Source organism: Phyllobates terribilis, unplaced genomic scaffold (genome assembly GCF_046119375.1).
Source record: "Phyllobates terribilis strain yellow unplaced genomic scaffold, ASM4611937v1 Scaffold_13__5_contigs__length_258822181, whole genome shotgun sequence".
Taxonomy (NCBI): Eukaryota; Metazoa; Chordata; class Amphibia; order Anura; family Dendrobatidae; genus Phyllobates; species Phyllobates terribilis.
Window position 1 is genome coordinate 126962806 of NW_027362773.1, and position 19857 is coordinate 126982662.

At 44.4% G+C, this 19857-nt stretch overlaps 1 protein-coding gene across 1 annotated transcript; it reads right to left on the minus strand.

The window, feature by feature from the left end:
* Positions 1-256: 256 nt before the first annotated feature.
* On the minus strand, positions 257-1312 carry LOC141174597 (4-galactosyl-N-acetylglucosaminide 3-alpha-L-fucosyltransferase FUT6-like). Its single transcript, XM_073659537.1, has one exon. It carries the CDS (start codon positions 1310-1312, stop codon positions 257-259), a length of 1056 nt encoding a protein of 351 aa, XP_073515638.1.
* Between the last annotated feature and the right edge of the window lie 18545 nt (positions 1313-19857).

The following is a 19857-nucleotide window of genomic DNA, read 5'->3' on the forward strand; positions in this document are numbered from 1 at the left end:
TGTTTGACAGCTTTAATACATGTGATGAATGCCTGTTTCTTATGCATTCCTCACATGTATTAAAGCTGTCAAACAGTCGCAAATCATGAACACGGATTGACTCAAACATAACACCCAAGCACGCTGAAGATACTCGGAAAACACCCGAGCATGCTTATAAATCTCGAGTAACGAGCATGCTCGCTCATCACTAAAGGTAGCATATTCAATAATGATAGCATAAAATGTTAAAAGAAAAAAACAACACCTCCTACGATCATTTGTACCATGTTCCAAGTTTTGAAATAGTTATGTGTGCCGGTGCCTCTTTCAGTGCTTTACATACTCTGCAATAATAACTCGGCCAATAGGTACCTCCAAAAGGATGAAGTCTGGATCTCCATAAAAAATACTGTTGGTAAGCTTTCTCATCACTGTCCAACTTCAAGATATATTTAGCGAGCTCTTCAGCTGTGGAGAAGTCATCTACGTGTATAAAAGAGTCTTTAGGAATAAAGCGTTCATAGTTTTCACGAGGAGGACCAAGTACAACTGGTACGCATCCAAACGACAATGCATTATCCCAGAGTTTCTCTGTAATGTAGTCTTCATGAACAGAATTTTCAAAGGCGAGATAAAACTTATACTGTGACAAAGTTTTCTGTTGTTCATTTCTTCGCAGAGGTAAATGCTTGCTTCCATAAATGTCTACAGATAGGAATTTCTTTAGTTCCTCATAATAGTGCAGTCTTGCATGAGTTGGGTTCCAGTGACTTACAGCCCAGGCCACCAGCTTGGTCTTTGGAGGAATTTGGAAGGTATCTTCTTCTTTATTCGGATCTAGCCAACCATAAGGTGAGAAAATATCTGAGTCAGCTCTGTAAGACATTGTGAGGTTTATAAGATCATCCATAAAATGCAAGTTTGGGCTATGTGTTGGAGACTCCATGTTAAACCAAACCCAGTACTGATTTGGTGGTCTTGGCATCTGGGGTAATTGTTTTCTGGAATTGCAAACATCTCTATGGTGAATAACAACTGCATCTGCAGAAGAATACAATGATCTGTTAGCTGTATAAAAGCATCCAGAAATATCAGTGTATGGTGGACATTTATTAAGTGGAAAAACTTGACCAAATGGCCATGTCCAAACAAGGATGATCTTAGTATTGTTAGCTGTTTTTTGGTGGATACTTATATCTGAAAATTCACTGCTTACCAATGAGCGATTTGCATAGTTATAGAGTGAAAAGAAAATGGTTGCAAGGAACAGTTGTGCAATTAAAATGATAAAAGAATTCATGTACGTCAGAGTTTTCCCTTTGTGCTCCATTTATTTAGGCAGAATCAATGGAAGAGCTTGTATCTGGAGATGAAACAGACATGTATCACACCTATTGGAGAAAAAATATATATATTTATGTCACAGAAACATTGATCTAAATTATTATTTTTTTAGATAAAAATTGGATACTGTCACGCTAAACAACTAGCGGATGGAAATGGAATAAACAAAAAAAAAGGGGATGTGCAATGATAAATATATCAATAAGAATTGCATGTATAAAGTAATGCTCAGATAATTCCTTCAAAAATCGTGGTCATTTAAATTTACAGACAAGTATTTATGATTAGTACCTCTCTATAAATAGAAGAAATAACAATTTGTGGTGTTTTTGCTAACTATCACCGGAAATCTAGCGTTAAAGCTATAGATCTTACATATAGAATATAAGTAATTCACCAATCTCTTTCTATTAAAAAAAAGTGTTAGTTTAAATGCTGCAAATAGTTACCACTGCAGACCTAGCATTCAGCTAACAATCATGGATGTGAAACATAAGGAGTAACAAAAAGAAGACAGACAGTTTGCTGACATATCGTCCTAGAGGATGGGGGTTATCCCTGTACCTCTGAGCGCCCCTGTGTGTACTGGTGTCCGCTGTAGGGATCCTGTATCCAGAAGCAATTCGAAATGGACACCCTGCAGCAAAACGCTGTGAGTCCTCTGGCAAGTCTAACAAGTCTGTGCAAAAGAGGCACTCCAGACGGTAGTGTCCCTGGTAATCGAGCGGGAGAATGTTGGAGTAACGTGTGACATCACAGTAAGAAGCTATGAAGTCCTGCGGTGTCCACAAACTATGCGTTTCGAGAAAATCTCAGATCCTCTTTTTATTCTCTTTTGTTTATTCCATGTCTGTCCACTTGCTGTTAAGAGCGACAGTATCCAATTTTTATCTGATTACCTTTCTCCACTGGTTTGCCACACAGGACCCGTTTTTATTGTCTGCAGCTTTCAGCAGTACCTATTCCCTTGGGCGCTAGTGTCTTTAATAATTTTTTTCATTTTAGAAGGTTCAGCTTCTCTTTTTACTAGAGATTTATCTACCCTTTGTGCTGTATTGGTATATGTAGATGCCTTATAGGAGGACCCCTGCTTGGGATCCTCTCTTTGAGCCATAATGAAGTGCTACTAAAACAGAGTTGCTCTTGCTCTGGTGGACCTGGATAATTTAATTTTAAGGGATCATTTGTCAGGCTTGGACTGACTTACAGGGGAGCAGGTGACTCCCCCAGGTGGACACTGTGCAGGAATATGACACTTACATTCTTATTTGAGCAGTAGTTAGCAAAATACACTTGATTCACTGCGTGCAGACAGAAGCAGCATTGCATCATTCATTTATCAAATTACCCAGTGTATTACTATATGAACTTGGGAATGAAGATAATGTAATATTTGCATGTAGCTGAACAGTGGGTTACCAGAGTCAATGTTACTGCTGGGCCATGGGCAGGGGATAGATTTCCCATAAGGCCAACCTAGGCCATGGCCTAGGGTGCAACAGTTAAGGAGGCGTATATACAGAAGAAATAACCAAATATTTACAAATTTAAAATGCTGTTTTTTAAATAAAATAAAGAGGTACATTTATATTGCCCATCTGTTCTGCTTGCACTATCTTGCTCAGTCACAGGTAAAAAGCATTTGATACTTCTCTCACACGTGTAAGGGGTGTGGACTGTGATGTCATGTTCCTACCTCTAAAGCAACCAACCACGTTATAACGTAGTGTGAATAGTGTTATGCAACTTTTATATAAATTGTGTCCGGGTCCTATGTTGTCGATGGGGTGCAGCCGTGGCCTGGACCCGCTCCATGCCCAGGGCCGTCACATTAAAAAAGGGATGGTATTGGCTTATCCGGGTTGAGTGGCTGATCTCGACTACGCCACCTGTGGCACCTGGTGAAGGCCACCAGCGCTGCTGCAGTCCGCTGAGGCAGGGTGTTAGGGCAGCCGTCGTTGATACTACTCCCCACAGGTGGAGCAGGGCCTCAGGGCAGAGAGACAGGATGGAGGGGGTTAAAGTATAGGAGGTCTGGTGCTGTGTAGTGCGGTGTAATGCAGAATAAAGAGTCCGGAGGCCATAGGGGTTAACTTCCATGGTTTTTACTCACGGTGGAGATTGCAGTTGAAAGGCTTCTCCCTGCTCCTCGCGGAGTTCTGCGGTCACCAGAGACGGGGGGGGGTCCGACAACCTCCGAGTAAGTCCAGTGTTCAATCAGGATCCCGCACCAGAGTGTTCCTAGACTTCAGACCGGGTCCTTTCCTGTCTGTGTGTGTAGATAGGCCGGGTCTCCCTCTGAACTTCACTCAGAAAAAAGGTACGGGTGGCAGCTCCGCTCCTTCCGTTACCCGGTGGGATCCTCAGGGCCTACCGGGCTTCCCTGACCAGGACATAGGGTAGCAGGGTCAGGTGTCAGGGGCCGGTACCCCTTTTGCAGCCGGAATCCCTCTGAACAGATCAGCTTGGCGAGGACATGTGGCGTATAGCGCTCCGTCTGCATCCCCCCCGGGATCCATTTGCATTGGAGCTACACTCCAGAGCTCCAGGCCTTCTTGATCATGGTCCTTGACCGGGCTGAGACATACATTATCTGCAACCTGCCCCTCGACCCAAGGCCAGGGTACGAGGGCCGTGTCTCCATCCTCTGCAGGTCCACACAGGATCCACACTCAGGGAGGGAGATCACGATCAAAGAACCCAGAACCAAAATGGCTGTGTATTAAATATGAAATTTAAAGTGTCACTAAAATGTGAGTCCTCCACCCTCACCCACTAGTTGGTTCCCCTATCTCTTGGTTCCCCAGTCTCCCAACTTCCAGTAGGGGCAGCACCTGGTGCCTACTAGCCCCCTTCTGGTGGGAGAAGTGTGGTGTTGGATATGGAGGGAGGGTCCTGACCATCACACTGTTCTTACCTCAAAGGAGGAACACTACACCCCATTAAAGAGGTGCAGCATCCCTGTGGCGGTCGAACCCTCAGAGGCGCCACATTTGTGAGGAAGATTGCCCACCTCGCATGTTTGGCGAATGGTTTTGAGCCACTAAACATGCAGGGATTACCTACCAATCACAGTAATGCCGTAGCCATGTTGGCTACTGACATTACTGTGATTGACCAGCCGCATAGCATCATCGGGTCTATATAAGATGAGGTGCTGCCATTTTCCTTGCATTGTACTCGGAAATAGTGTAGGGAGAACTACCAGAGAAGTGACAGTGTGCTGGACAGCATTTATCTACCTGATTGTGCAGTCTTAAAGAAACAGCCCATTTTAGGGCTAATGCAAATAGATTCTATTCTATAATACTGCAGTTAGCTGTATTTTAGGGAGGATTAGCTGCTCTAGTAGGAAGAGTGTATTAGGAGCACTTAGAGCAGGCTTGATTGCATAACAGTCCTTGATGTTGTTAGTTGCTACGTTAAACTAACAGCTCTTTTCATGGCTAATTCAAATAGATTCTATTCTCTAATACTACCGCTTATATCTGAAAATAATTTAGGGTTCAGTAGTGATTAGCGTATTAGAGACATTTCGGCAGGTTTGATTGCGTTTCAGAGTTTGTGGCTGCCACATATAAAAGATAATCCTTTCACTGTCAATTGAAATATATTCATTTTCTCCTAATACCCTTTATATCTGCAAATAATTTAGGGTTTAGTGGCGGAGTAGGGATTATTGTATTACAGAAGTTTTTGCATGTTTGATTGTGTTACAGACCGTGTTGCTGCCAAGTAGTGATGAGCGAATATGTTCGAAATCCGATCGTAAATGTTAAATTCGACACGAATATGGCACATTCAGATTCGTGATCGGAAACGCGAGCATTTTTTCTTAAAATCTTCAAAAATCTGTAACATTCGGTGAAAAAGTGCAGGAAAATTATTGTAGTGCAACTAAAGTAATTTTTAACAGTTTGACTAGCATACTGCTTGTGTATGATGAGCGGGGGGACGTGTTTGATGAGGGGAGGGGCTGGGGGAGAGCAGACAGACGCTGAGAGCAGCGCCGTGCTTCTAATTTTTTTTCTAACTTTATGTGTGCAAATCGCGGCTAGCCAATCAGAGTGCAGGAAGCATCCACATTTTCCAGACACAAGGGCTTGTGCCATTGGCTGCTGAAATCACATGTCCTCTCTATATAAAGAGGGGACATGTTGTATGAGCGCCATTTTATGCTTCTAACTAGTGATGAGCGCATAGCTGGCCGCATAGCTTCATCGGGTCTACTTAAGACCTGGTAAAGCTAGGCTCGTCACAGTCTACCCCGGAAACAGGCAGAGTAGGGAGAGCTATTGCTGAGTGAGGGAGAGATTTGCTTGTTTATAGTTAGTAAAAGTATTCCACAGCATATCTATATATCCATCTGAAATAACAGTCCTTCTGAGGACTAATCCAGTGGTGATAGCAGGAGTTAGGCAGGCAGGGTATGTGGCAGACTGAAGTGCATATAGCACAAGAGGGTCCATTTCACGTTCTGACTGCTGCTGTTACAGATATTTGTAGACATAGCCCCAGGTATTAGGGGCTGGGGCTAATTTTTTTTTATCTTAATCCTGATTATTTGCTTAAAAAGCAATCCAGAGTACACAATTTTTCTGCTCCATTTGCTTGTTAGCAGTGCAGAATGCAGCCAGATATTTTCCATATTACAGCGATAAAAATCCAGAAATTTTAAGTAAACGTGGAAAATATTGGCCTCCATTTACATTTTGTTGCAGTGTGTCAGTGAAGCTATTCACACGAGGTCGCTGTGAAGAATAGTATTAGTAAACTACAGGCCCGCTTTTTAAAACCGTGGTTCTCCGTCAGACGTATCACATATAACTGCATTCCAAATTCAGCCATTTCTGGCCTCCATTTACATTTTGTTGCAGTGTGTCAGTGAAGCTATTCACATGAGGTCGCTGTGAAGAATAGTATTAGTAAACTACAGGACAGCTTTTCAAAACCGTAGTTGTCCCTCAGGCGTATCACATATAACTGCGGTTCAAATCCAGCCATTTGTACTGACCGTGGAAAATATTGTTCTAGATTTAAAATGGGCAAGGTGTGTGGCAAGAGACGGGGAAGTGGATGTGATGGTGATGGTGAATGCAGAGGCCGAGGCAGTGGGCAAGCTGAAATTGTGCCACAACAAAGACCCACATCTTGTCACTCAACCTTCCTGTCCCAATTACTAGTGGATCACAGAACACCACTATTGAACACAGAGCAGTGTCAAAAGGTAGTTGGTTGGATAGCAGATAATGCTTCCAGTCACTTTGCCACCACCACCACCCTGTCTGCCACACGGTCAAGTCTCAGTAGCCGTGAGTCTGGACTGCAAATTCCTCACCCTGATCCTCCTTCCTCCCACCATGCTGAGTGCTTGGAGACAACTGATCCCACACTTGGACACTCAGAAAAGCTGTTCACTTTTTCATTTATAGATTCGGGCCTCTTGCCCAGCCAGCTTCAAGCGGGTCAAGAGGAGAATGCGTGTAGCGATGCCCAAATATTTGAGCAGCCACGATCACACGAAGGCAACGGTGGGAAAGTGCAATTCCTGTCGCAAGAGGTGGATGATGATGAGACACAATTGACAGAAAGTCAGGAGGAGGACTAGGCTGCCACGAGAGGTGGTGAGTTCCCCTTCAATGGACGTCTTCAAACAGAGGCTGGACAGACATCTGTCTGAGATGATCTAGTGAATCCTGCTTTGAGCAGGGGGTTGGACCAGATGACCCAGGAGGTCCCTTCCAACTCTACCATTCTATGATTCTATGATTCTATGAGGGTGCGGAAGTGGAGGACGAGGTGGTGGATGATATAGTAACAGGGGGACATGCATAGCGAGGACAGCAGCACACAGGGGAGGGAGGCGTAGCACCACAACAGGCAGGAAGAAGCAATGTGGTGGCCGCAGACAAAAGGTGGGAAAGCGTTCCCTGTAACACCAACACGATGGAAGTTGCCAGTATAACTGTTAGGTCTTCCCGAGTCTGGTTATTTTTTAAAGACTCTGCAGATAACCCCAAAAAGGCCATTTGCACCACCTGCAAGGCCAGTATCAGCAGGGGTAGCAAAACTAGCAGCCTAACCACCACCAGCATGATCAGGCACATGGCAGTAATGCAACCGACTAAGTGGGCCGAACCCCAGGGTCCAGAAACAGTGTCTGCGGGTGACACCACGGCTTCTTCCACTGTTATGCATGCACGCCAATCCCCTGTCCATGGCGCATACCAAGATGCCTCCTGCCCTGCACCTGTCATTGCACACTCTCAACTAGCACCATCAGCAACCACATCCACGTCCTTGTCCCAGCATAGTGTTCAGTTGTTCTTACCCCAGTCCTTAGAACGAAAGCACAAATATGCAGCCAATGCCCCACAGGCCACACTACTAAATTCACACATTTTGCGAATACTTGTGCTCGAAATGTTGCCTTTTAGGGCCGTGGATACGGATGCTTTCCGCAACCTGATGGCGGTGGCCATCCCTCGGTACTTGGTCTCCAGCCGCCCCTATTTCTTCCGGTGTGCGGTCCTCGCTTTTCACAAGCACTTGTCCCACAAAATTAGCCATGCCCTCAACAACGCAGTTACTGGGAAAGTCCACCTAACCACGGATACATGGACAATTGCTTGTGGGTAGGGACGGTACATCTCGCTGATGGCACACTGGGTTAATATAGTGGAATCTGGGACCCAGTTGGACCTTGGGACGGAACATGTCCTCCCGACACCGAGGATTGCAGGCCCTGGGTCAATCAGGGTTGCTCCCGCAGTCTACAGATCCTTCACCTCCTCCTCCTCCTCTTCAGCCTCCATCTCCGAAATAGCTACATCAGTCACAAGCTGGAAGCACTGCAGCACTGCCTCAGCCAAGTGGCAACAGGCTGTGCTGAAGCTAATATGCTTTGGTGACAAACCGCACAAATGCTGAACAGTTGTGGACAACTCTGAAAGAGCAGGCAGATCTGTGGCTGACACTGCTGACCCGAAAGCCAGGCATGGTCGTGTGTAACAATGGCCGGAACCTAGTGGCAGTTCTGATGACGTCATAATTATCGTCACCATCCCGCTTCTCTGTCTTCTGAAACGCTCTCTGCTCACAATTAAAGAGGATGCATTGTAGGCGGAGCCCGATGAGAAGGAGCAAGGAACCATACTGGGTGATTCCACACAGCCCAGCCTCATCTCATCCCAATATGGATTGGGAGACAATGAGGAAGAGGAGAAGGAGGAGGAAGAACAGGAGCTAGTTTTCTGCGCTATAGACGGTGCTACCTGCACAACTGTCATACTATCTGTTCAGCATGGATGGCTTGAGGACAGGGAGGAGGAGGAAGAGGAGGAGGATGAGGAGAGCATGGTCAGTTATCTGATGCGCCCCCTGGGCCGTGCAGGGGTACCAGGAGCCGGGCCTAGTAGATGCTGGGGGTTGTAGTCACCGTGGCGGTGACCCGGTCCGTGACCCAGGGCGGTCAAACCAGGGTAGTCTAGGTGCACTAATATCAATGTCCGACTACGCCACCTGTGGATTGCGGTTATTGGTAACCGCCGCTGAGGGGCAGTCTGCTGAAGCTAGTGGTATATGCAGCAAGGTGATGTGACTCCCCACAGGTGGCTTGTGTGGACGGCCTGCTGTACTTGAAGTGCTGCAGCCTCCGGTTCCCAGTTGAGTCCTGTAGTCTCTGCTGGCTGGGGGACCCGGTTCCCCTTCTTTGGCCTGACCCCCCTACCTCCTGGCAGTGGCAGGCGTACAGGTGGCTTGCTGCATGGCCCGTACCCCTAGGGTCCCTTCTCTCCTTGTCCTGGAGCCTTCCTGCTCCCTCTTTCCTCTCTTCTCTCCTTTCAGGTTCAGGCCTCCTAACTAGGCCTGCCTGTGGAGCAGAGCTCGTACAGAGCCTCTGCCCCCTGTCAGCACCTCAGTCTGACTCTCAACTCCCTGAACCAAAATGGTTCCTTACTTTTATACCTCCTACCACAGTGCTCCCAGGATCTACATCCTCCACCCATCCACTACCTAGTTCCCCCCTCTAAGTGGTTCCTCCCCACTCCAGCCAGGGATCAGGGACACTTGTGCTCTCCCGTAGGAGCATTATCGCCCTGTCCCCCAGAAATGTGGTGTAGTGGATGCGGTGTTAGGGTCCTGAGCCATACTCCTTCCTTACCTGAGATTGAGATACAGTACCACACCTCTGGGTGAGATGCAATACCTCTGTGGCGACCGAACCCTCAGGGGCGCCACACATCCCCTTGGTGAGGACACGGAAATCTTGCCTGTTTGCATTCTGCCACACATGGCTGAGTTTATGTTACGCTGCCTTTTTCCGTGAACCTCACGTTGTCCAAATTTTGGATGACCTTCGTTACTGGTTTGTGACACTTGTAGACCCATGCTACAAGGAGAACTTTCTATCTCTTATTCCCACGGCGGACAGGCCTAATAAAATAGGGCAGTACGAGAAGGCTCTTGTTGTGGAATTATTTAAAAAATTCCCATCTGAAAATGTTGGTGGCAGAGGTCACAGTTCGTTGTAAAACCAAGGAGTACAGGCGAGAGAGACACAAATCCAATCCAGCAGAGGCAGGGAAACACTGTTAAAGTTCTGGGACAGTTTTCTCAGACCCTCCCATCGCACAGGCCCTGATAAGTTGGGTAGTCTCACAAGGAGGGAAAAGTTTTGGAAGATGCTGAGGGAGTACCTTGCCGACCATACCAACGTCCTCCGTGATTCCTCTGTGCCTTATAATTATTGGGTATCCAGCTGGACACGTGTCATGAACTGGCTCTCTACGCCTTGGAGGTTCGGGCCTGCCCTGCCGCTAACGTTTTGTCAGAGCGGGTTTTTAGTGCCGCTGGTGGAATTATAACCGAAAATGCTGACAGGCTGAATCTTATAAAAATTAACAAGGGCTGGATTGGGCCAGACTTCTCAACACCACCGAATGATAGCAGAGTAACATAAACTCAAATCCAGTGTCTGGAGTGTGAAAAATAAGGTAAGTAGAACAATCATTTTCTATGGTCTATTATGACCTCTATTTGTCAAAGGGCTCAGCTATAGAACTATTTTATGCCAGATATGTCAGAAATAGATTTATTAGCATTACAGTTCGCTAAGCATTTATTAGATGTCTAGACATGGTAGATAGTAAGTGTACTTGATTTTTAACAAAATAAGAGTTTTTAAAATTATATTATCATTATTTTTACTACTAAATTAACAATTTAATTAAAACTTGAAAATATAAATATATTTTTAAACATTACAATACTCTGGGGGTATCATTTAAAAGTGAAAATATCACAATTTTGTAATTATTCTTAATGTGTACTGAAACCCTTTAAAACCGGTAAAATTCTGACTGTATGGGAAAATGAGAATTTTATTGATTTGAAATCCAATACCAAACAGAGATTGAGACACCAGAAGATCCCGATCACATGTAAAGTTAGAACTATTGTTAAAAGGTTTAAAATTGTAAATAATTCATGAAAAGAGATATTCCGGAGTCATATTATTTCCCTAGTCATATGCAACATTTTAATGACGTTTGTCAAGCAAAGAACAATTTATAGCTTATTTGCAGTTTTAGTTTTTAGCAATGTCAATATTGTACTACATACAATTCTCAAAGTACAAAAGAATCCAAACTCATAAAAAATGAAAATAAATAAATTAATAAAATGACTAAATATTCATCCGATCGAAGTGTTTCAAAAATCCAGTAATTTAGGATTATTGATAAATTGTGATTATAGAGTTTATAATAAGAGGAGCACGTACCTGTATGAAAGACTCTGGAGCTGTGTGAATAGTGAAACAGGTAATCACGAGGAAACTAACGCAGTATGACCTAAAGGAGGAAATTCTTGGTTAAAAGCTGTTTAACCATTCAAGCCAAGCCTTCTAGCACATTGGTTGAAAATTTTTACATAACTGCTTTATTCACATTATTCATTATTTCTCACCTCTGCAAGTAATTGCATTGTGATTAGGAGTGGATCTGGTTCATTTTAGATGTAGCGTCATTTAACTTTCATGGTGAAAATGTCATTTAACTTTTATGTAAGTGAGTGAATTATGATAATTTAGTTGTAATAATACAGATAACTCCAATACATCAATGCCTTCCGGAGCCTTCAGTAAGTGGTAGGACAGTCCTGAACAGCAAAGATATCAGCCAAACATAATAACTGCTCTAGTTTATGGATTTTAACTCAAAGATGTGATAGTGTCAATAGGGATGGATGTCATGGTAAAGTGACATGGACCCATGGAGGCCAAAATGTTAAAAGTACATAAGTCGATTGCATATTTTGGATAAAAAATTTTAATGGTAGAATAGAATAAAAGCCGAACATTTTCAGTACTACAGAAAAAAAATATACATCTGCGAGTGCTCTCTATATATATTTAAATATATATACAGTATATACATATATATACAGTACAGACCAAAAGTTTGGACACACCTTCTCATTTAAAGATTTTTCTGTATTTTCATGACTATGAATATTGTACATTGACACTAAAGGCATCAAAACTATGAATTAACACATGTGGAATTATATACTTAACAAAAAAGTATGAAACAGCTGAAAATATGTATTATATTCTAGGTTCTTCAAAGTAGTCACCTTTTGCTTTGATGACTGCTTTGCACACTCTTGGCATTCTCTTGATGAGCTTCAAGTGGTAGTCACCGGAAATGGTTTTCACTTCACAGGTGTGCCATGTCAGGTTTAATAAATGGGATTTCTTGCCTTATAAATGGGGTTGGGACCATCAGTTGTATTGTGCAGAAGTCTGGTGGATACACAGCTGATAGTCCTACTGAATAGACTGTTAGAATTTGTATTATGGCAAGAAAAAAGCAGCTAAGTAAAGAAAAATGAGTGGCCATCATTACTTTAAGAAATGAAGGTCAGTCAGTCTGAAAAATTAGGAAAACTTTGAAAGTGTCCCCAAGTGCAGTTGCAAAAACCATCAAGCACTACAAAGAAACTGGCTCACATGAGGACCGCCCCAGGAAAGGAAGACCAAGAGTCACCTCTGCTTCTGAGGATAAGTTTATCCGAGTCACCAGCCTCAGAAATCGCAGGTTAACAGCAGCTCAGATTAGAGACCAGGTCAATGCCACACAGAGTTCTAGCAGCAGACACATCTCTTCAACAACTGTTGAGAGGAGACTTTGTGCAGCAGGCCTTCATGGTAAAATAGTTGCTAGGAAACCACTGCTAATGGCAGGCAACAAGCAGAAGAGACTTGTTTGGGCTAAAGAACACAAGGAATGGACATTAGACCAGTGGAAATCTGTGCTTTGGTCTGATGAGTCCAAATTTGAGATCTTTGGTTCCAACCACCGTGTCTTTGTGCGACGCAGAAAGGGTGAACAGATGGTCTCTACATGTCTGGTTCCCACCGTGAAGCATGGAGGAAGAGGTGTGATGGTGTGGGGGTGCTTTGCTGGTGACACTGTTGGGGATTTTTTCAAAATTGAAGGCATACTGAACCAGCATGGCTACCACAGCATCTTGCAGTGGCATGCTATTCCATCCGGTTTACGTTTAGTTGGACCATCATTTATTTTTCAACAGGACAATGACCCCAAACAAACCTTCAGGCTGTGTAAGGGCTATTTGACCAAGAAGGAGAGTGATGTTGTGCTACGCCAGATGACCTGGCCTCCACAGTCACCAGACCTGAACCCAATCGAGATGGTTTGGGGTGAGCTGGACCGCAGAGTGAAGGCAAAAGGGCCAACAAGTGCTAAGCATCTCTGGGAACTCCTTCAAGATTGTTGGAAGACCATTTCTGGTGACTACCTCTTGAAGCTCATCAAGAGAATGCCAAGAGTGTGCAAAGCAGTCATCAAAGCAAAAGGTGGCTACTTTGAAGAGCCTAGAATATAAGACATAATTTCAGTTGTTTCACACTTTTTTGTTAAGTATATAATTACATATGTGTTAATTCATAGTTTTGATTCCTTCAGTGTGAATGTACAATTTTCATAGTCATGAAAATACAGAAAAATCTTTAAATGAGAAGGTGTGTCCAAACTTTTGGTCTGTACTGTATATATATATATATATATATATATATATATATATATATATAATTTAAATATATAGTATTGGGAGTGTTCTGTTTTTATTCAATTCTAGCAATGAAAAAATGTAGACATTTTTTATCCAAAAACTGGCTGGATATCCATACCTTTTCCAGAATGTGTTGGTACAAGGCAAAAATGTTATTGTTACTTTTTAAGATGGCAGATTGCTCTGGTCCTGTTGCCCTTCATCATGATAGAGGATGTTATCATAATTGTATTTCAGCTGGATTGATTTTTCTACTCAATGATGAATAGTTGTACTCTACTTCTATTCTATATACAGCAACACCTGCTATTGTTAGCAGGTTCTAATCTCTCAGGATTTAAATATTGTATAGCATAGAAAGATTCCTTAAAACATAACTTTTAATGATAAGCTAAAACTAACAAATAAGCCTGGTCAGATAGGAAAAGACCCTTGGCCCACAGTAGGGATAACTCAACTCTCTAAAGCAGGGATGTCAAACTCAAAACACACAGAGGGCCAAAATTAAAAACTTGGACAAAGCCACGGGCCAACCAGTAAGCAAGATAATGGGCCCCACACAGTCCTCCATACAAAATAATGGGCACATATAGACCTTATAAACAGTATAATGGCCCCACATAGCTTTCAGTACAGTATAATGGGCCCCACATAGTCCTCCATACAGTATAATGGGCCCCACAAAGTCATCCATACAGAATAATTGCCCCACATAGGGGGTTTTGTTCTGGTGTCATGGGTTAAAAATAATCACCCGGCTGGACAGATTTGGCCCATGGGCCACAGTTTGACACGTGTGCTCTATAGGAACTAGTAGGACAAAAACAAATTCAAAGTGTGCATAAACAAGTGAAATAAAAAGTGTGGATTTCACCCATTTGAGCTTTTAGGGATGTCACATCCAAAGGGATTTCCTTGGTAGCCTTGACCAGTTGGTCAAGTCTTTCTGCCCTGTCGTGCCCTCTACATGTGCTCCTACCCTAACGAGGGCAGTACCCAAGTGTAGCTCTCATGATGTATACCCCAGAAAAAATTGCCTTCAGATGTGTTTCTTTTCTCAATAATGAAATGTCATCATCACGGAGTGTACTTGTCAAGGGGAGAATAAGAGACAAATACAGTACAGTTTTCAGTGCACACTGAAAGAAATTTTTAATGGAGGCCAGAAATGGCAGTATTTTCTGACAACGTACGTATAATGAGGTCCATATTGTTCACTGGTCCATAGAGCAAAAAGTGCCTATAAAGTGCCTAGTGTTCAAAAAGAAATATAAACAGGAATCCCACAATGGTTGGTATTCATCTAAGGCAATGTTTCTCAACTCAAGTCCTCAAGGCCCACCAACACGTCATGTTTTCAAGATTTTCTTAGTATTGCACAGGTGGTAATTGCATCACCTGCCTGAGCAATAATTCCATCACCTGTGCAATACTAAGGAAATCCTGAAACATGGCCTATTGATGGGTCTTGCGGACTGGAGTTGAGAAACACTAATCTAAGAGGTGCAGAGTGCTGCTAACCTCTTGTAGAAAAAATAGGAAGATGTCTACACTTTTTCCTTGCTGGTTTAAATAGACCATGATTCCCTCTCATTGAGGGTGTCCTACCTCATTTCCGGGGGGAGGGGGGGAACCCAAACCTCACGTGTGGCTTAGGCGCCATCTTGTGTGTCATTACCATGGCAACATTATGTATTATTAAATGACATCTGGTACTCTTACCAGATAAATTCCAACGTATCATACCAAGTGGTCATCCATCGCCTCCATACTAAGAGGCTGCATGTCCAGCCCTGATCGTTTCTTAATAGATAGTTTCATAATCATCGCCTTACCTGTGTATGGCCAGCGGTGCACGTCATATCCAAACGCGGCGACACCCCTCCTGTATCCAGAAGATCTCATTGGAGATCTGGATCCCACCAACATCATATCCGGGTGCGGAGTCAAGGTGCCGCTTGGAAATTCTAGGTAGTTTTAAGTCAGTTCCATAAAAAAAATTAAACAAAGAAAAAAACACAGAAAAAAAGAAAAAAATACAAAAAACAACAACAAAAAAAAACCGTGTTCGATTACTCCTCCCTAGTGATGAGCGAATATGTTCAAAATCCGATCTCAGAAGTTAAATTTGGCACAAATGAGGCACAATTGGATTCGTGATTGGAAAGGCAAGCATTTTTACTTAAATTTGGGAAAATAGGCAACATTCGGCGAATAAGTGTTGGAACGTGATAGCGGGGCAACTATAGTGTTTTTAACAGTTTGGCTAGCATAGTGCTTGTGTATGCTGAGCAGGGGGACGTGTTAGATGAGTGGAGGGTCTGGTGAGAGCTCAGAAGATGTAAACTTGTAATCTTTTTTTTTTCTGTAACTTTAAGTGAGGAAAGCTAGCAAATCAGAGCGCAGGAAGAATCCACACTGTCCAGACACAAGGGATTCTGCCATTGGCTGCTGAAATCACATGTCCTCTCTATATAAAGAGCAGCCATGTTCCCTCAGCGCCATTTTATACATGTCCCTCATGATAGACGCTGCTGCTCAATGTGCTCCTGTTTAATAGAGATATTAGCTAAATAGATGGGTGGTTGTTTGGAAGTCAGATAGTGTAGATAAGTCCTCTGCTGTGTACCTGTGAAATCAATCTTGCAGCACATTTTTTTCTTGTGCAATTACTGAGATTCAGACAGAAATAGCAGGGCCCATGGCATAGAACTGTGTTGTGCACTGCTTGTATTGTGCTGTATGCACAAGTATCCCTTCAATCTATTTTTTCCCTTGCTAATGTGATAAAGCAAGCAAGCCCTTGTACCCCACCTTGAAACTCAGCTGTATGCAGACTCTGCAGAGCTTCTCAGTGCAGAGCACAAAATCCTTTTTTTTTCCATTTGCTAATTCAAGCTTTAGTAGCCCTGTTGGAATATGTTTAGTGCAACAACTCCATTCCTGTGTATGTAAACGTTCTATTGCTAGGTTTGTGTATTGTCTATAAAGTAAAAAAAAAAAAAACTCCCAGAGGCTAACACACAGAAAAGACCATGTGACTGTGTTCAGTTTCCTGTGTCTGTGCATGAGAGGAGAAGCATCCTGCTGATGCTGCACAGAGACACTTAGGCTTTGTGGAATCAGGAATATACATATCTTATCATATCTGTACCTGTTTATAGCTAATTAAAGCTTTGTTCTGTTGTCAACACGCTTTGAGAGTATTCTGAATGATCCTCTGCCAACAGGTTATGGGCCCAGCGTCACACAGAACCCCAGGAGTGACACAGAAAAGTAATACAGCAACAGAAGTCCAAAACAAAAGCAGCACAGAGCAACAGAGAAGATGTCCACAGGCAGGGATCACTACAAGTTCTTAGTGCAAAATCTCACCAATCAGAATTATCAATCTTGGAAATTTAAGGTGAAAATGCTGCTCATAAGAGAAGGTACGTGGAAGTATATGCAAGAACAAGTGCCTCATCCATTACCAGGTGATTGGCTAGAGAAGGATCAGAAAGCACAAAGTACTTTCTCCCTCAGTGTACATGATGATCAGATTGTGCATATACTGTATGCAAATGTGCAACTGCAAAAGAGATGTGGGATGAATTGCAGAAAGTGCATGAAAGATCAAATCTCAGCAATAAGCTTTATCTCATGAGAAAACTGTATCAGTCTAAGCTAAGTGATGGGCAGAATATGCAGGACTATATAAGAAACATCCTAGAGATTGTTGAGCGTCTCAGAGGCATTGGAGAAGAAATTAAAGACTTTCATGTTGCTGCACTACTATTAAGTGGTCTTCCAGAAAATTATGACACACTTGTCACTGCACTAGATGCAGGGCAAGATGATGAGCTCACACTAGAATATATCAAAGGCAAGCTTGTAGATGAATTCAAGCGAAAAACACACAATGTAAGCAATAGTAATGAATCTAGAGCAGAAACAGCATTAAAGACTTTAAGGACTTTCCTAAAAATAAGAGGAATCTAAGAGAAACTCGTGAATGTTTTGTCTGTAGAAAGCCCAGCCACCTTAAAGCTGACTGCAGAATTTGGAAAGCAAGAATGAGTCAGCTATAAAAGCAGAACAGTGATCAAAAGGTGAAAACAGCTGTAGATGAAAAGTCTATATGTGTTGAAACTGCATTTAATAACAGTACAGGCTCATCTGCAAAGCATATGTGGTGTATAGACTCTGGTGCTAGCAGCCATATGACGAATAACAAGGATTTCTTCACTGACCTTGATGAAAGCAAGTCAGAAAAGGTCTACTTAGCTAATGGTCAATATATGACTTCAGAAGGAGTAGGAGACGGCTACCTCCACTGTTCAGTTTCCTCAGCACAAAGCAGAAAGATTCCAGTAAAGGATGTTCTCTATGTTCCCAGTCTTGAAAGCAATCCTTGTTACGCTCACGCCCGGACTAACTGGCGTGAGCATGGCTAGTGATCCCACTGGACCATGAACCGAGGAGTGCCTGGAGGGGCGTGAATAAGTATCAACTAGGTCCGACCAAGGTCGCACGGCTGCTCAGTCGACTCTGTGAACCAGGGAGGAACCGAGCAGAGGGACCAGGTGCTACTCCAGGTCAGACCCTGGTCACAGCTGTTGACCCACACCGGGGAATGCAGGAACTGGCAGGCATGGCTGGTATGCAGACAGGTGGGTACTGGCAGGCACGGCTGGTATGCAGACAGGCGTGTACTGGCAGCTATGAACACAGGCAGGATAGGGACCAGTACAGACTGGGATACAGGAACAGAGCCGCGGGTGCGGTGGACTAGCAGAGCAGAACCACAGGCGCGGAGGACAAGCGGGGCAGATCTGAGTGAAACCGCAGGTGCAGTGGACAAGCAGAGTAGAGTGAAACTGCAGATGCGGTGAACAAGCAGAGCGGAGCAAAACCGCAGATGTGGTGAACAAGCAGAGCAGAGCGAAACCGCCGGTGCGGTGAACAAGCAGAGCAGAGCGAAACCGCCAGTGCGGTGGGCAAGCAGAGCGGAGCGAAACCGCAGGTGCGGTGGACAAGCAGAGCAGAGCAAAACCGCAGGTGCGATGAACAAGCAGAGCTGAGCGAAACCGCAGGTGCGGTGAACTAGCAGAGCAGAGCGAAACCGCAGGTGCGGTGAACAAGCAGAGCAGAGCGAAAACGCAGGTGCTGTGGACAAGCAGAGCGGAGTGAAACCGCAGGTGCAGTAGACAAGCAGAGCGGAGCGAAACCACAGGTGCGGTGGACAAGCAGAGCGGAGCGAAACCGCAGGTGCGGTGGTCAAGCAGAGCAGAGCAAAACCGCAGGTGCAGTGAACAAGCAGAGCAGAGCGAAACCGCAGGTGCGGTGATCAAGCAGAGCAGAGCGAAAACGCAGGTGCGGTGAACAAGCACAGCAGAGCGAAACCGCAGGTGCGGTGAACAAGCAGAGCAGAGCGAAACCGCAGGTGCGGTGAAGAAGCAGAGCAGAGCGAAACCGCAGGTGCGGTGAAGAAGCAGAGCAGAGCGAAACCGCAGGTGCGGTGAAGAAGCAGAGCAGAGCGAAACCGCAGGTGCGGTGAAGAAGCAGAGCAGAGCGAAACCGCAGGTGCGGTGAAGAAGCAGAGCAGAGCGAAACTGCAGGTGCAGTGAACAAGTAGAGCAGAGCGAAACCGCAGGTGCGGTGAACAAGCAGAGCAGAGCGAAACCGCAGGTGCGGTGGACAAGCAGAGCAGAACAGAGCAGAAGGTGCAGGCAGACAGGACAGGGCTCTGTTCACATGGAACAGACTGGAAAATACAGGAAGATAGTTAGAACACAGGAGGTAGATACAGAGGCAGGGAAACGGGACAAGCAGAACCAGATACACACAAGGTACTTACAATGAAGTAGCGAGTGGACACAAAACTCACAAACAGAAGTACAGAGACAACGAGTTGGAGTTAGGTGCAGGTTCAGACACTGCAGGAAAAGGGAAGGTTCGGACATAGAGACAAACAGGTAAGGGGCTAGGACACAGTTCAGACAGGAACTGAATCAGGAACAAGATATAGGAACGAGCCTGGGAACTCAGCCCCCAGGGTGGCGGAAACAGCCTAGAAGTCACAGATACAGGCAACAGGCCTGGGTATACAGCCCCCAGGGTGGCAGAACAGACTAGAAGTCACAGATATAGGTAACAGGCCTGGGTATACAGCCCCCAGGGTGGCGGAAACAGACAAGATACAGGACAGGACCTGGCAACTCAGTTGCAAGTAACACACTGAAGGAACGTGTTGCTCAGGCACCCCCTACTTGGTAGAGGGGGTTTAAATATCCAGTGACTCACAGCAATAGGCTGGGGAGGCATTAGGAGTGCGCACACAGTAACTATAAGAATCAGGCAGTAGCCGTGCTGCCGCCTTAAGCAATCAGACAAGAGACACAGCAGGTACTGGAGCAAAGTGTGCAGCCTGGATTGATAGGTAAGCTGGTGGTC